The 19,207-nt window shown below is 30.7% G+C and overlaps 1 protein-coding gene across 1 annotated transcript; it reads right to left on the bottom strand.

Annotated features, from left to right (window-relative positions):
* Positions 1-325: 325 nt before the first annotated feature.
* Positions 326-18,950, bottom strand: LOC126743226 (FAST kinase domain-containing protein 4). Its single transcript, XM_050450220.1, has 8 exons — positions 18,559-18,950; positions 14,140-14,379; positions 11,557-11,827; positions 9,976-10,106; positions 9,582-9,726; positions 9,234-9,476; positions 4,495-4,567; positions 326-629 (listed from the first exon to the last, which is right to left on the bottom strand). The coding sequence occupies exons 1-8, from the start codon at positions 18,892-18,894 to the stop codon at positions 425-427; spliced, it is 1,644 nt and encodes a 547-aa protein (XP_050306177.1). The 5' UTR covers positions 18,895-18,950; the 3' UTR covers positions 326-424.
* Between the last annotated feature and the right edge of the window lie 257 nt (positions 18,951-19,207).

The raw sequence follows: 19,207 nt of genomic DNA on the forward strand, positions 1-19,207 counted from the left end.
ACGTCGCGACTTCCACATGGCGTACTCTATACTCTATTCAACCCTAAAGTAAAAAACAGAAATAAAAGTGAAAAAAGTCCAAAATATCATCGTAAACAGTGTATAGCTCACTCAATACTATAAACTCTTACTATAGTAAGCCTCCAGTAAACGCAAGGTAAATGGTCGCAATTTTATATATTAAATATTTATTCACATAATTCACACTTTAAATCATAGAAAATAGTCTCTTTATTTTATATTCTGTGAAGAGTTCTGTCTTTATGAGTAACATTTACGTAAATAAAACAAAAGCTTAATAAAATAATAATTAAACCAAATGAGGTAAATAAGAAAAACTGATATTTTATTATTTACAAAAAAAAACAATATTATATAAATTAGTAACACTTTATATTAATGTTTAAAAGTATTTAAAAAAAAACTATTCCTTTATAGCTTGTTTAAGCTTATTTTCTAAATACTGCACTCTGTTCACTATCTTGTCTGTTACAATGAATTCGTTAAACGGAATGGTGACTATCCGATAACCCAAAGCGGAAAGTAACTTCTGTATTAAAACGTTGATACCTGTCGGCCCGAATCTTCCTTTACACATGTCATGATAATCGTAGGCCAAAATAGCAATCCTGAAATAAAACATTTATTATGGTAGAAAATGATCCTTCGAAAATGACAAAATTGTATATTCATAAATATATCGCACTAGATTGTATACCGGGTGATGTATCGCCAAGCTAGAAATCCCATATAAATTATGATACTTCAAAAATTGGCTTCCCTGTATATTTTACAGAAAAACTGTATTAGACTTTTTTAAAGGTGCGAGTAAGATAAGCCTTCATAACTCAAAAATTAAATAAACCAATTCCATTACTTTTTGCTATAAGATTTTATAAATAAATGCAACTACTTACAAAAGAACAAGCAAAGAAAAAAGAAAACAAAGCAAAAAAAAAGAAGTAAAAATAAATCCAAAATAATTTCTCAAATTAATACATTAGTTTTTCTTAATCAAATGTTTAAACAATCGTTCATTTACCGCCAAGCAATATCCTAAGCAATTTTAATGTGACCCCACTGGAAAAAGTCATTTGGTGAAAGAACCAAAGACCTGGCTCGCCAATTAATAGGGTAATTTAGCCCAATTACGCGTCCATTAAATACGCTTCGAAGTTATTCCCTCGCTTGCTTTAAATTGTGTGGAGGATGGTCATCCATTTGAAACCACATCTTATTTTCAGGTGCAACTTCTTCCACTGTTGGTCCAGTTTGATTTTGTAAGTAAAGTTCAAAAAAGGCATTTCCTAAAGGCAAATATTTTTTCAAAAGATAATTATTTAATTAAAAAAGGCCAATAATTTAATGACCAAAAATATGCGCCTAAACATTTACCTTTTGAGGTTACTGGGTGCTTGTAAGAACATATCTGTGTCGTTTTCTTTACTCCTGTTTGTTTCAGAAAATTTAAAAAAAAAAAAGAGCCAAATAAATATTTGGCTCATTATGTAAGGTAAAGGTGCATTCGTCCGTAAAACAAACAGTTCGGAAAAAGTCCGTATGGTTATTTGCCCTTTCCATAACTTCAAAACAAAAATCTGGTCTTCGGATTTCATCGATTTCTTGATTTCCTTTTTTTGATATTAAAAGGAATTGTAGGTATATGTATATTTCCAGTGTTCGCAATACTGTATCTTTTCCTATAACTTCTCCAAGAGTTCTGCTGCTAATACCTTTATTTTCTTCAAAATTTCAAAATTTGAATTATTTTCTCCAGCTCTGCCATCATTATTATTTTGCTCTGAGCATTTGCATTTACTAATTACTGTACCCTTAGTCTCAAAGTTATTAACAATATTCGGCATGGACATTTCGGAGACTTTTCCAAAACTATTCCCCATGTAGTGCTACTTAATCATAGATAGTTATTTTCTCTTGATAAGTGTAATATTCATTCATACTGACCACTAAATAAATAGATGACAACACTTTGACATAACATTTATTATAATTTGGGTAGTGGTTTCATATTTTAGTTCTTTTTTAAATAAATTCTAAATCGCTTTAGAAAGTAATGATATTTGGTAGGGTGGCTTATCTTCCTCGCACCTTTAAAAAAGTCTAATACAGTATTTCTGTAAAATATACAGGGAAGCCAATATTTGAAAGTATCATAATTTATATGGGATTTCCTATGGCGAGCTTGGCCATGCGCCACCCGGCATAACAATTTGACAACTTAAGCGTAAATCTACATCGCTAGTTCCTGTTTACTGTTCAACGGTAAAACACAATTAAAATGTAGTTCATGTAATTTATTTCCTTTTTTTGTAGTTTATTTTGCTTACTTTTTATTAAAATTGAGAGTAAGCACTCACTTTTAATTATAACTTAGTACTCTTTTTCATTACGCATATGATCTTGATTATGTAAATATTAGTATGTGTGAATAAAATTTTAATGCCTTATCTTGCTGCTTTTAGAGGTTATTTTATATATTTTTGTACACGAATGAACAAAGAGGCAAACGCTCTTTGATTTAAGATTTCAATATGTACTAAATTTCTTTCCTAGTCCTACGTAAACTATCAAAATGTCAAGAGGGTAAGCTGATGGTTTAACAACATTTACTAATTTAAACTCAAAGAGTACCAAGATCTAAAATCCAAATGTAAAAACATTTTACATCTAATTAGTATTTTTAAGTCAAAGTACTCCATTCTTCTATATTCCAAATTTAATCTAATATTCTAACATTTGGACCTATTATCAAAATTTATTACAAAATAGAAAGATTTTACAAATGCTTTGTCCAGATTTAAAAATACCACCATGCACCTTTCATTATTGTTAAAACATGTACCGCCCTGGTTTGTTATGCAATTTACAGCATCTTCAACTTTACATTTGCCTTTAAACTGAAATTTATCAAAATAATACATCACATGCCTTTTTTATATAAATAAGTCTCCAAGTAATTTGGCTCCACTTAGTATAAGCTAATTAACTAAAGGTTTACTTTTTTGCTACAAAGAATATGGAAACCTATATGTTACTTATATTTGGGGTCTATTCGAAGCAAAATCTATTAGTGCCCAATATGATAACGTATTTTAAAATAGTGCACAAGATAGTGCTCCTAGTTGAATTAAGATTTATTAACGAAATTACCTTAGAACATCGAAAGGCTAAAATTAGCATTGCAGTGGAACTATGGGCAGTTTGTTTGCTAGCAACATCTCTGATACAATGATGCCAAATGCTTATGTGGAAATGGCAAAAAACACGTTATAGTACCATAAAATTTGTCACTTATTTTGACAAGCACAAAATAATACTATTGTTCCTCTTTAATAAAATATGGAGCAATTTTTTAATAAAATACGATAAGATACTCTATAAAGCAGTCAATATTCAAAGTTGAATACGGAATAAAATGAATCCAGATAACGTACATTAGAGAAAAAGGCAACAACATAGCAACGCCGGTCTATCGCGTTGTTAATTCCACCGACATAAGGAATCTTGACCAGTGACGGCGTCAAAAATATCTACATGATAAATATTTATTAATAATAGATTATGCTTTAAATTACAAACAATATTATCGTGTATGAGCTTTTTAACATAGTTGATTAGAGTGAAGGTACCTATCTAATAATTTTTTTTTTTTATTGAAATGAAATATTGTATAATTATTATACATTTCTGAATAAGTTTTTATTTAGGTTTATCTATGATCCCTATTCTACGTTTATGATGACGGTTCTCCATTAATATGATGTTATGACAGTATCGGTATTTACGTGTGAAAGGTCGGCTTAAATCGCCTTTTTTCCATGGTGTGGCACAAACGGCACAGGTTTTTACCATCGTAACAGTTCACAAAAACACTCAAATTAGATTCTTTCCTTTTTCAACCAAAAACTAAAGAAAAAAAACAGAACTTCACAAATGCCGAAGGTAAACACAAAGCCATTTTACAAGACATTTCGCACGATGACATCAGTTTTTGCTTGCGGTGTTGCCATTCCAAATTTTTTAGAAGCGGTTTTAGGAATAAGGTCGTTAGTATTTTTTTTGCGAAGATGTTATTTTTGTCTAAGTGTAAAAATATATAGATAATAAGATATATCTATTTCTACTTTTTATTTTTAATCCAAAATCTAATACCATGAAGTTAAATTAATATTATTATATGTGTTAATTAATATATAGCTGAAAATGTCCTCTTTTGAAAATGTGTGTAAACTTAACAACAGAGAATTGGCGAATATGTTTGTAAACAAAACACCCCCTTGTCCCTGAGCACATGTTCAACTCAAACAAAACAAAGTTGTTCACTAATTCTAGTCTTTCAATGTCCTAAGAAAATTACAAACAATTCACAAGCATATAATATTTCCTTTACGTTTTTATTTACATATTTTGAATATTGAGCACAAGTCAATACAAATAAATGGTTTAGTTTAATGAAGGGCTCAAAATACTTACTTTATTTGATTGCTATCCGGTGTGCTCTTAATAGGTAACGGGTTGCACGTCTTATCTACTGCACATTCTGCGTCTGCAATAAAAGTTTTTTTAAAATTTAACTGATAATATACAACTTTATTCAAAACTTAAGCAATTATTGTTGGAAAATGTGTTCCTGGTTTGTATGCTTTCAACTACGTATGAGCTGCAGTTTTTACAACTTCCCTTTTTAAAAAGTTTTAATGGGGAGTTCAAGTCTGCGGAGAACCTTTGGATAATTAAGAATCGCGCTCAATTAATTAAAAAAGTCGCAAACTCCTGGAAATCAATCGGCTATGATTTCCAGTTTCATTGAGCCGATGCCATATGGGTTTCAAAAAATTATTCAGAACCAAGGGTACTGACAAGTAATGAGTTTAATTGCATGCATATAGGATATAAAAATTTTACTTTTGTATATCCTATATGCATGCAAGCCTTTCTAATTTTTCATATTTTTTTATTATCTTTTCTAATAAATCTTGGGAAAGTAATTCCAGTTTATTTTAATGGAATTTCAAACTACATAATGTCATAAAAATTGAGTTCAATGATAGAAGTGCGATACATCCTTGTGTTGTATAAAAATCATAATTAGTCAAGTCTCTCTAAATTTGTCTAATACTGTATCCTTTAAAAAAAGCAGTAATTTTCTTACAATACAATTTTAACATGTCACGAGAATGGGGTCCTTATTATTTGAGTGCCGATAATGCAGGATGAAACCTTGGGTGATTTTAAGAAGAAAAAATTATATCAACGTATGTCCTAAACCTCTTAATTTTTAAAGTATAAGGTGTTTAAGGTTAAAAAAAATTGTTTTATCATAATTTTGTTACCACTGTGAGATATTTTTATAAAATTTTGTACACATCTTTTAATAATTTTTTTTTATTTACCATATCACTACTACATGGGTATTACAAGTAAATTACTTAATCCTATTTATAAAGAAAAAAAATTAAAAATATGACAAATACCCCTTTTTAAAAAGTCGGCGTTAAAAAAAAATGTGCGCCAAGTATGATATAAAGTAACTGATAGATATGAACATAAAATATTCACAATAATTACTAACTAGAAATCTACACAAGGTCTAAAATCTAAAAATTAAATATGATAAAATAATAAAAAAGTAAAATATAAAAGACAGACTCACTATTTCCTGCTTAAAAAATTTTCTCAAGAACATTTTATTGACCCAATTTAAATTATCAGTTTCTGATGTTAGGTGGAAGATTGTGCTAAAGTTCAATAAGCCCCTATGAAGAATCGAATTGAGCAATTGGGATGTATTAGACTTATTGGTTAAGATGAAATCATCGTGATTTCTAGGGCTATACCTACGTATATACATTTCCAAAAACCCTCAGGTTATTAGAAATGCAACCAGGCAACATTTGATGTTTTAATTTAAAAATACGCAAATAGACAATGAACATAACATTTTGACAGACATAAAACATAACTAGAACACCATTACAATTTAAGAATAAGTCTTACTACTTTATTTTGCACTCGCTCTACTACAGCGGTTCTCAAAGCACCATGTCGCGACACCTTGGTGTGTCGCATATTTTTCGAGCGTATTATTGGCGTCAAAATAAGACTTTTTTCCTATAAACATCTCAGAGCTCCAGCTTGCGCAAATTGATTGATGAAAATCGATTATTTGGAACCGTGACTACAGCTATGCGTCAAACCTCCTGAAATTTAACTCTCTGAAGTCCATCTAAGTCCCTGTTTTTTGGGTGCTCTTTTAATTTTCCATCGCAAAAATGTTGTAAAGCCAATTGTACGTGGAAGATTCGGAGGGGTTTAGCCTTCTGATGGCTCCTATCTTATGTTTCCGATAAGAAAATTAAAAATATAAAACATCATCTAGTTTGAAATTTTGGTTTCTTGAATTTTTACACTTCGATACAATTAACGGTTGTTGAGAAAATCGCTAGTAAACGAAAGGGGAGCATTATTAAACCCGATTAAACTATAAAACTAGAAAAAAACGAAGTGCATGACGGCTTTAACGTTTGTTAAATGAAATTCATTGTATAGAAAAAATAAAGCAAGAAATGATAATTTTAGATTCTTTCATTGCTAACTAGACGGTGTTCTGGATTTTTAAAATCTTATCGCACACCTAAGATATATGCCATCATAGGGGTAAGCCCCCCGAATCTGGATTTATACTATTTTTGAGACTGAAAATGTCAAAAGCACTGAAGAAAGCCAAAAAAAACGACTTGCAAATTTTACATATAACTTTAGTCAGTGTTCCAAATTTAGATCTGAGGAGCAGCATTTTAGGATACATGTTTATAGGGAAAAAAAGTCCTATTTTGAATCTCTCTTAAAATATTTGCACCGCACACCCTATATAAGCTAGTTTGTAAAGCATCATTGGACTCCCTCCCATCGTTTTCCTCCATGCCTCTCTATCCTGCCAATTTTTCTCTTCTAATCCTCACTTTTTTTGCTTGTTTTAACTACTCTTCTAGTGGTCTTCCGCACTGTCGCCTGAACTGTGATTGCCCTCCTAATATATTTTTATGCCATCAATCATCTTTCATGTGTTTTACCTGCGCACACCATTTAAGTCGTCGTCTCTCCATTTCCTCCATCATAGGTGGAAAGTTTCTACGGCCATTCCTCTGCCTTATTTCATTGTTTTTGACTCTTTGCAATTTTACAACTACCCTCACTACAAAGCTGTACGGACAGCTAATAAAGAACGACTAAATGGGGTAGAAATAGGCGAAGAACAAAGCGGATTTACGGCTGGACGATTATGTGTCGACAACATACAGTATTGTGCATAAATATAGCAACAACTAATGTTTTCAATAAAATATTTTCTCTATGAAAGATTTAATATATAATATTTTCTTAGAGTTCTGTTTGTGCATCTTTCGCATTTACAAATAGACTAAGATATGACGCAAATGCCTTAAAAGAATGAGAAATTTCGAGCTTCTTGAATTAAACATTGTGCAAAAATATAACAACAATTACTATTCAATAATTTCTTGTGAAGTAAGAAAAATAATTGTAAATATTTATGAACGTAGAACTAAACAGAGTAATATTGCGAGAAACTTAGAGTTTGTAAGCAATTTCGACTTACTGGCAAATTTTATTCCGCGAAGGCCAAAAAAGTCGTCATTGTGAATGGACAGTCAGCTGCTATGACTTTTCCAAAGAAAATCCATTTCTATCATCATCCCACATTCTCGCAAAATTACATGAAGGGGGTGGGGTTAAAATAGTTCTAGTACAGTAAGAAGAAGACTAATTAATGCCAATCTACACGCCCAGCGCCCCGCTAATAAACCTCTACTGTCAAAGAAGAATGTTAAGGCCCAACCTTCATATTCACTGGACACTAGATAATTGAAGAAAAGTTTTATTTAATGATGAATCGAAGTATAACATGTTTAGAAGTGTTGTACAAAGTCAACAAAGATTTAAAAAAAAATTTGCCTGACAGTTAAACATGGAGGGGGAAATATTCTTGTATGGGTATGTTTCTGGGCTTATGGTATGGGTCCAATAGTGTGAATTATAGGGAAAATGGATGGTTTTACGTACAAAGATATTTTGCAAGCTAATTTAGTGCCGTAACTGGATAAAACAATGCCATTAAGAGCTATTTTTCAACATGATAATGATCCGAAGCATGATTCTCAGTACGTTAAAAGTTCGTTATCTAATGAAAAATCAATGTAATCTCTTGGCCATCACAGTCTCCAGATTTAAATCCAATAGAGAACTTGTGGCATTACATAGAAACCAAAATTAGATATCAAACGTATTCTAATACTGATGCATGATTGATAAAGTAAGGGACTCTTGGAAAGAAGTAAATAATCAGTGTATCATGAAGTTAATTGAATCCATGCCAAATCAATGTGCAGATGTTATTAAGGAAAAGGACTACTGTAGTAAATATTATATATTTTCTTATTTTAATCCACTTTTATATTAGAAAATCTAGTAAACATAAATTGTTGCTATATTTTTGCATAATAAACTTATGTAAAATAATTTTGTAGTTTATTTACTGGGTCCAAAAAAATTAATACTAAACGATTACAGTTGAACATAAAATATTGTTTAAAATCACGTACAAATTTTAATGATAAATCAAATGGTGGTTATTAAACAGAAAATTATGATGTTGCTATCTTTTTGCACAATACACTATTTACCAATAAAAAATTAATTCTTGTCATGGTGGATGTCTACCAAAAATATCGGAAGAATTCAATGAAATGACGAAACATAATGTTTTTTTTTTAAGTGAAAACAAATGTTGTATGCGTGAAATATGCTACAAAAAAAGTGAGCATTATATAAAAAAATTTGATTGTTAGAAAGATTGGTAGCGTAGCTTTTTTTTCTTAAAAAATATTGAATTCAAACTCCTTATGGATGACACGGATTTTTTTGTAATATTTTACGTCAAAAAACGCTTCTTAATGATTAAAAAACATGTACAAAATTCAATAAAAATATTTAAAGGTGATAAGAAAAAGACAAAAAAGGTTAACTTGTAACACTCAGAAATAGACTAATATTTTATTCTCAAGATAACGAAAAGGATTTACATCCTGTATTAGCAGCATTTAATTAATAAACACCCTATATATGTATGAACATGCTGATGACACAATTAAGACATGTTGAATTTTATGTCATCAAAAAAATGACTTACTTACCGATATAAAACCCTAATCCTGTATTTACCCTCGTTCGGAAATAGTTATCTGGAATAAGGTTCTTTAAAGTATCAATTACACAGTTTACAACTTGTTCTTTCTCCTTCGTCATTAAAAATGATGTGTTCCTTATCTCGTGATTTTGGGGAATTTGGGGACCTTTGTAATTTTTTATTAAATAATGGGCAGCACCATCTATGTTCAGCAGTTTTAATATGGCTGATGTTGTCAGGGACCTTCTGTCTACAAAATAAAATAAAAAACTGTTAAAAGTATTAAAAAATAGTAAAACATTTTCTCTGTAATTGTAAAATAAAGGAGAAAATACGTTAATTAAATCCCATTTACCTTTCAGTTTATTAATAAATTCTTCGCTTAACACTGATTTTAAGTGGTCTGCATTTGCTTGATTTAGCAGAACTAAGGACCATACTATTTCCAACCAGGCACCTGGTTTACCCGCTTCTTCTTCGGTCAATTGCGGAACTAAAACCTTAAGTTAGTTTTAGTAAATAGAAGGTAAAATCTATAAGAGTTAAAAAATAAATGATCTTTGAAAGGTATATGATCTTTGAAACCATTCTTAAAGTTTGTTTTATATCTTTATATTAAATTTAGAGGAATTACTTTCAAGTTTTAAATAGCTTTGGCAGAAAAATACGAAAAAGATATTTTTAGACAACTAGTACTGGTTTACGAAATATTGTCAACGGTGTTGTTTCATAAAAAAATATTCAAGTACCTTAAAAAGATGATCCGCATTTGAAGGGATATAATTTAAAACGGCCAACGTCATAAATAAACTAAAAATATCTTGTGGCCTGCTAGTGGTATTATTTTTGACAATCCATTCACTAATTGCATCGAGGAGAGCTAAAAACAAAAATTGATATAAAATTTAAAAGTTAACTCAAGGAAATGGATTTAAGCGTGTGTACCAGATACAATGCGCTAAAGAATATTTTTAGAAGAAAATTTTTGGAATTAAAGTAAACTGAAAAATTAAGAAGTTTGGACCTGGGCGGAGTTCGAAACGGCGACTTCCAGAAATTCTTTTCTAATTAAAGGAAACGTCATATATTAATATGCAATAACATAATTATGATGTAAGACAATTTTTTTTTGATAGCGCTGCTATTTTTATTACTAATCGAGGCTAAATTTTTAAGGACTGACTGTTATAAAAAAGAATAACTAACCATCATAAATCTACAATAAGCGAGAAATACTTTTTTGTACAACGTCGTTTTATAGAATTAAATTTTAATGAAAAGTTAGCGATTATTGTAAAATATTGTAGTTTGAACCATATTATGAATAAACGTAAAGCTGGAGAGTTAAAGCTAGTAGTGCATAACGTATTGCTAAAGCTATTTTAAAGCAACCAAAACTACCTTTCTTAAGTCTCTTATTTGTTCCCTCAGAAACCACATTTTGCAACAGAATTGAATCCTAAATTTAGCTTTCCGTTAATTACCGTAGTCAAGCGAAGTATACGGCAGTGAATGCTTAAGAGTTGTCGACCAAATTATGTACGTGCATTTAGCTAATTCGAAATCTGGCCATGTGTTTCCCACTGCACAATTGGAACTGTCTAATTTCCGTACTTTCACACTTGATGACTGTCTGTCTCTTTAATTGTGTGTCCTCATCAAATATATTATAATATATATATTTTACAGAATTGAAAATCCTGGCCTTGCACTGCATGGATGGATTTTCAAGTTCTATGTTTCTATATATTACATTAATTTTATTTTGACATATGTAGTACTATGTAATTTTTTGCAACAATAAATAAATAAATAAATAAAATATGTGGGTTCAATAAGATAATAACTTTTTACGTTACCACCAAATCTTTAACTATTATGGTACAGCAAATTCCAGAATAGTTAACATTAAACTAAGCGACTTTCTTACATGTGGATATTGGACCACATACCTTGCGATAAAAAAGTAATATATAAAACTAATTATATAAATTATATAAAACTTCTTTATATTTCATGGACTACTTCTTCTTTATGTTTGTTTCCTTCTTCATTATTTTCCTCTTTTTATGTAAAAAAAGAGCTGTAATTTTTTTATCAAGTAAATTTTTTAGCTAAAATCCAGCTTCACATATGCTTCACAGTAGGAGTTATTTGCTTTGTGTCTTTTATATTTAAAATCCTTCATCTATATCAAATTTTCTGATAAACACAAATGAATAGAAGATTAAAATTAAAACTATTTCACAAAATATAAATTGCAAGCAAATTTTAAGCTAAATTATACTTTTTATAAAGCCATACTTTTAAAACTTAATTAACAAAATTACCTGGATTCTTATACCTTAATAGACCGACACTTGTGAGTATAGAACCAATTACAGCGCTTCTCTTTATGACTTCCTTTTCAAGAACAGTTATAATATTATTTGCAGCTTTTTCGAACAAATTTTCGTCGTAATAATTTAAAGAAGCAATACTGTAGAATAGGTCTGCGCACTGTTTTATATTGAGTTGCTCTGGACTGGCGGCGATATTGTACGCCAACGCCCTCAATAAAAATGTGGAACGTCTTCTTTTCACCGATAAAGTGACCAAAACCTAGAATACAATATCGGTATATTTATATAATATTTTCAACTTTGGAATAAATAAGTTTTTTTTAACTTTGGAAATTTAGATTTTTGATCCTTAGAATTTAATAATATGATATAATTACTTGAATTACTACGCCTTTATAATATACAAATTAATTTAAATTATTGGGTTGTCTTTTATTGTTAATGAAAATGGATTGTGTGCCCTGCAAATACTGAAACTTAAAAAGAAAAAGGAGTTATTAAAATGTGGCCCCTGAAGTGTACATAGAACAAATGGGCTACAGACCAACGGCGTCGTACAAACCTATTAGTTCAACAATCGGTGATATATACGGATATATACGTGATATATATATATGATATATACGGGACAAAAACCTAACACAATACCCACTTAGTAAGCGTCAATAGCCGGGAATGTCTGCAGAAATGGCCCTGTTGGCCTAAATAAGTTCCTATCAAAGTCACTTGAGGAAAAAGAAGCGTCGCACCTATGTCACACCTCAATGCACTTTTGCCAAGCAGAATTCCATTCACTCTCTGCAACTAGATTGAGGCTGGCCTAAGACAAAAGACACTCAGTTTAACTTTGAGGAAAGACACCTTAAGGGTCCTTAAAGGCATTTTATCGCCATTATACTAACCACTTCTCGTAAAAGATCTACTAAGAAGATATGAAAAGCATGGTCTTAGCTCACAACGATTTGATTATAGTGATCAATAACATGAACTATGTTTTACAAAGAACACAAGACTCACTGGACATAATTGACAAGTGGTGTAAGGATGAAGCCTTTTCGGTAAACCCGCTAACGATCACAAGAATTCTTTTAACAAAGAAAAGGCACTGGAAAGTCTAAAAGAACTGCAACTGAAACACAAATGTTGTTGTCAAAAAAAGTTAAATATCTCAGAATCATTTTTCATCAAATAATGACCTGGAGGTATAATCCTTAAGGCAATAACTGCACTAAGAAGATACAGGATACTGTCTGGCAGAAATTGCGGCTTGAGCCCACAAATTAACTTGGGGTTGTATGAAATAGTAATACCTATATTGTTATGTGGTTAAATCGCACGAAGAAGGAAGGTTACACAAACTACAGTAATCAGGCAACTGCAGAGGATCCCAGCTAGTATACTTGCATACTTTTTGCAACATTGCAACTCCTACATAGGCGGTAAAGGTGCCACTGGATCTGACCAGGCACATCTTCATAGAAGCAAAAATAAGGGTGGTCCAATACACGCTCAAACAACGACAAAGCTTCATAGAAGGACAAATAAAGGCTGTGATTTGTAAAATCAAGGAAGATCAAGAGCTCACATGATGTGCCATAAGACAAGAGTCTGGCGTACAGTGGCTGTACTCACAAGCCAGGGACAAATATTATTACCATGAGTTTGGGGATATAAAAATATAATTTATAGTTGACATCCAAGAGGCCATAAAGGCAATCAGCTCCCAGAAGGTAAATCCAAACTAGAATAAGACTGTTTGAGTACCCTAGAAAGTATAGTCATACCGAATAAACTAAATCTAGCAGGGCCCTGAAATTTCCCAGGATTGTAAAAAACCGGACAAGCAAGCCAAGAGAGCCTCGAGTTACAAATTAATAGTTTCCGAACTATTTTGAGGCATTGCAGGACTCTTTAAGGCAAAGGCTAAAAGCTGGGTCATGAGAAAATCGTACAGTGAAAGGCTGTGGACAAAGACAAGCTTCATAAAGATGTACCACAGACATTTTGAACCATAATTGGAAGGTAGTAAGGACAATATTCCGCCAGTAGCTGGTGAGAGCAACAAACCACAACCATATATTATTTACAGCCTTCGGAGTCTAATAAAAAAGACAGGCCCAGATAAAGAGGTCTAATACAGCTTGGAGGCACTATTATAAATTTCTACAGATTGTGGTAGTATAGAATTTTTGATTATAACGCCCAAATCACCCTAATGTAATGAAAATGAATTATTAAATATTGTTATTATAAACCATTTTAATCTAAACCATCAGGCTTAAATTAATAATTGTTACACAAAATTTCTTCAAATGTAGATATTAATATTAATTGGCTATTATCAATCAAGTAACAGGTTATTAAATTGAACTTAAAAGTAAAAGTTAATCAAAAGAAAGATTAGAGGCTTTTGAATTTCTTTAAAACTATTGAGAGGAAACCAAAAACCTTGTCTGATAATTTTTTAATTCATTCTGGAGATAAAAACATAAAATTACAAATTTAACTTGGTCTTCATAGAATATCTGGTTAAACTATAATCATAAGATCATGAATCACCCTGTATACTACCTTAATCATTTGTGGAAGTGTTAAGCTTCCAACCAATTTTGCTGCCTCTTCATCGGCAGTCACATTTAAAACTGTAGATAAATCTTCACTTTTGTTCACTTCTGAAAGGCTTTTTCCATTTTTTCCATTAGGACCTGTTCTAGTTAGGATTTTACATAATTTGATGAATCTAGGATCTCTTTCAAAATCACTAAGCTTTATTTTTTCTGTAGATGTCCAATTTGATAAAACTGATACTACCTGCAAATAAATATGATCTCAAAGATTATTTTAAACAATAAAAACATAATATCATATGTAATAAAAATGGTTGACTTAAGTTATATTTTTCATATTTGGTGCCATTAGGTTTTTGCTAATGTTTAAATCGTACTTTAGATATTATGCTTCAAAAAGTGATAAGCTGCTGACTGATTTTCAGAAGAGTAAATAAAATAGCCTATTTATACTGTAAATGACATAACTAAGCTTATAGGGTCAATAAATTTTAATGAAGGTCTAAGAGTAAAAAATATAACAAATTTATATTTGATACTCAGGTTGGTATCAATTTACTTTTTCCAGTGTTTCAAATAGTTTTTTTTAGTTTCAGTAAGAGGTATAGTGTCATTATTTTGTTGGCTCTTTAAGCTATAAGTAAAATCACCTTGGATACATTTTTGGTTGTATTGAGGCATCAAATCAAAATATGCGTTATTGCATGAAAATAAAATATTCCATGGACTAAGCTTAATTTTTACAAATCTACCAAACTACCTATAAATTGTCAAATATGGATAAAATGAAGGTGATAAAAAAAATTGTATATGACATAATATTGGACAAATAAAAACACAACAAATTTTCTGGCATAAACATACAAAGTAATAGCAATTAAAAACATATAGAATAAATATATAAACAAATTAAAATCATATCACGGAGAGAAAGAGTCCACCTCACAGAGCATCATTAAGGAATTCCGCAACATCATAATAAGCTTCCCCCAAAAACAATTCTTTTACTTCCCTTCTAAACCCCGTGTACGTATTCGATGACCTAATACCCAAAGGAAGATGATTAAAGGCTTTCTTGGCAAAGTAAACAAAAGACTTCTTTACCAAAGTGCTCCTCGGAATTATTAATAGAATATTATTCACTTGCCTTGTAACATATGGTTGAGTGGGGACAAGTGAATTAGAATACTTCTTATAGACTAGGCAAATAGATCAATCAAATACAAGCAAGGAAGAGTTAAGATATTTTGGGGGATAAAAATTGGTTTATAAGACTGTTTGAAAAGACATTTTAAACATGAACCTTGGTGCTCGTTTCTGTAAGATAAATATTGATGAAAAACTGGTTGTACTACAATAACCTCAGAATGCTATTCCATAAGCAATGTGAGATTCAACTAAGGAGAAGTAAACAGATCTCAGTACAAGTGGGTCTAAAAGATCGGAAAGGACTCTCAAGGCATAACTTAAAGACAGCTTTACCAAAAAAACCCTGATGTGTTCCTCAAATTTTAAATTATCATCAATTGTGACACCCAGGAATTTAGCACTTACAGTGGGAAGTATTATGAGGATTATGATTTAAAGAGATGTTAGAAAGGGAACATTTTCAAGTTAATTAAGGATAATTTATTACTATTACACCAATTTCATATTGAAAGTAAGTACTAATTATTTGTTTAAGTACCTCAACACTACCTCAATACCAAACAATCAAAGTATCAGTAAAAAGCCCAATACGTCCTCCAATCTGAATAGAAGCAAGATTGTTAATATAGATCAACAACCGGAGGGGGTCAAGGACGGAGCCCTGAGGTACTCCACAACTATTCTGCAATGACACAGAAATTTTTCCTCCATAGGATACATACTGATGGTCAGATAAGTAGGAATTGAACCAATTCAAAGCAACACATCTAAACCCATAAACCTCAAACTTTCACAAAAAAAGTCCCCTAGAATAAATATCCTCTAGAAGAGAGAAAATAGCATCAGATGTTGCTTTTTCACTTTGAAAGCAGAACTGGAAGGGATTTAATTTGCAGTGATAAATGTTAGAACTCTCTTCCTAATAATCATTCTATTAGCTTACTTAGGGAAGAAAGAAATTGGATCAAAGTTTGCTGCAGTATCAGAGTCACCCCCTTTATAAAGAGACACAACTAAAGAATGTTTAATAATAATGCTAGGAAATTCACCCCTCTCAAAGGAGATTTATGGAGCACATACCCTCTTACCTATCAGATAATTGAGGGGATTTGGTCCAGGATTGAGCTGAGAACACAGTACTTCACCAAAAGAGCAATAACACTCATTTAAAATACTCAGAGACAACTTAGATGCAGAAACTTGTAGCCAGTGACTCTTTTTTTCTCTGATCTCATTGATAAGGTACCATGATTTTTTTTGGATTAGAATTAGCAATTTTATTATTACAGTAAATCTTCTGGGCATTTTTTAATGGCTTTTTTATAAATATTTCGATATCATGTCAAAAGTGCTAGAAAGAAAGTATTTCCACCAAAATATTTTTTTAGATAATGTAGGCATCTCATGTTCCTAGCGGAAGTTCGGATCCTCCTAGCTAACCAGCTGTTCTTGTGTTTTTTTGATGTTTATAATTATTAGTAAGGCAATAAACCATTAGAACCTTTAATTGTTGAATAAGATCTAACCAGAATTAATCCTGAAAAATTGAAAAGATAAAATTAAGATTCTACTCACTGATATAATTACTTATGAGTTGTTGAACAAGACACCTACACATTTTAAATATAAAGATATTCAGGTTCAAAAATAGAGTTGATAAATGTTATTGCTCTCCTAAGACATAAAATTGATTGATCTTAAGAAAGAGCAAATCTAAAGTAGAGAATAAAAAAGAATAGGTATTGAAATTTATAATTGCAATTGGCTTACATTATGAAGAGTGCATTAAATTTAATCAAATGTCCTTAAACATCTTTTTAAAATTATGGGCTTGACAAGGATGACACGAGCTCCTTTAAGTCAATTTATTTTTAAATTTTATTTTGACTGTACTTAGTGTACTATATATATTAATTTATTGATTTAATAATGATGATTTTGTTTTATTTTATTCATACATTTCATTCTAAATGTTGCTGTTACTGAGTTGTAAATGTGTAAATACTTTTGTATCTTAGTATGAATCAACCAATTGAAATTGGAGAAATTTGATAAAAACTTTACCATTTTCACTTTTGTGATAATCAAATGAAAAACATGGTAGCACTTATAAAACAGCAACAGACTGTATTAATTTAATATAATTTTTTTTTTATATTTCAAAATTGAATGTCTGTAGTTATTAGATATTAACTAATAATTACTGCCATAAATCTTATTCTCATAGGAAAAAATTAACTACAACAGTAAGAGTAAATGTCCTCCGAAGTACATTTATGCTATAAGTTCCCAAATACCAAAATATGGGAAAATTTTTAATTGCTTAACATAAGTATAAATATTATAAAACTAAATCATATTATTATGTTTGCCGTTTATGAATATATTGATGAAAAATTCATTTATCTCCTTTTTTACTACACTAATAGAATAAACACATGTAAATAAAACAGAGAAATGGCAATTGATATAAAAGGAGGAAAATCAATTATTATTTATGTGTTTAAAAGAAACTACAAAAATATAGAATTCCTACCAATATTATTTAAAATTTTATCACAAAAATATACAAAATGACTTTAAATTTTTAGAATTTTTACTTTTATTTAACATTCTTATGGGTTTCCTAACACATAGTATCTGTATCTTCAGACAAAGATACTAACTAAAATAGAAAATTCCTTAAAAAAAAAAAGAAAGGAGAAAGGAATAATATACTTATAACATTTAAGATTCTTCTTTACCTTCCACACACAAATTTAATTTGGTCAGGTACATTAACAATAAAAGTTATTTCCTAAACTAACATTGTGTGTCAAACTTAGAAGCAGAATATAAATAGTCTGAGATTTTCATACTCAGTTTTACACATAGATTCTAACAATGTTTTTAAATATTAATAATTTCAAACAGTAATTGACATTTTATAAACAGACAAGATTAATGCTTGTAGAAGTAAAACAGATGAAATGGGCTTCCAAGTTCTAACAAGATAGTGGTAAACTGTATGGTGCAATTTACAAATAAATCATGGCTTTAGATAAAACTTTATTTTTATAAATTTTAATATTATTGGATTAATGGAGAAAACTAGATGCATTCTTTAATAGTCAATTTATTGGTTATTAGTCTTTAATTTGTTTCTTGTGATTTACTTGAGATAAACGGCTATAGCAGAAGTGTCCACCAAGATAATAAACGATTAGCTGACAACGTTCTTATATTTACATTATATAATTGCTGTTTAATACAAGTGAACATGTTATATACTTACTTTTAATGCATGTTTTCGTGAGATCCCAGTTCCTTCAGATATGGACAAAAGTTCATCAACAGAACTGGCGTTAAATATTTTGGTATCGGTAAAAGGAGTTTTTATATGGTCAGCACTAACATCCAAATTTATTGAGGCAAATACGGTTTTTACCATTTTGTTTTCCTTAACACTATTGGTGGGTCCAACTTTTTCACTTTCAGAATTATTCTCTGCGTTGATATTTTTCGTTTCGGCAATTGTGGCCGTGGCAAATCCATTGTGCCGATTTAGGTGGGCTGTCCTATTAATTCCTTTGAACTGCTGTAATATAATTTTTTGGTAAAATTTGAACATTTTAAGTCCAGGCAACTATTAGATAACCTAAAAAGAAAGATATGACTTAAAAAATCATAATAGAGATGGCGTCAAGGCGTATCGATATCGATAGATAATAACTTGACAGGCGCCTATAAGCGTCTTCTTCAGAGATCCCATTCGAGCGATCAAGTCATAACGTCACCGTATAAGGTAGTGGTTATACTGCAAGCGAATGCGCGCGAGCGCTTGTTCTCGCGAAAACGCGCGAGTTCGCGCGCAGAGTAGGTGGTTTCTAGCTTTCGAGTGTTCGCGCGTTCTGTTATTCCAAAATATCTAGAGTTCGGTCAAG

This window comes from Anthonomus grandis, chromosome 12 (genome assembly GCF_022605725.1).
Source record: "Anthonomus grandis grandis chromosome 12, icAntGran1.3, whole genome shotgun sequence".
Classification (NCBI taxonomy): Eukaryota; Metazoa; Arthropoda; class Insecta; order Coleoptera; family Curculionidae; genus Anthonomus; species Anthonomus grandis.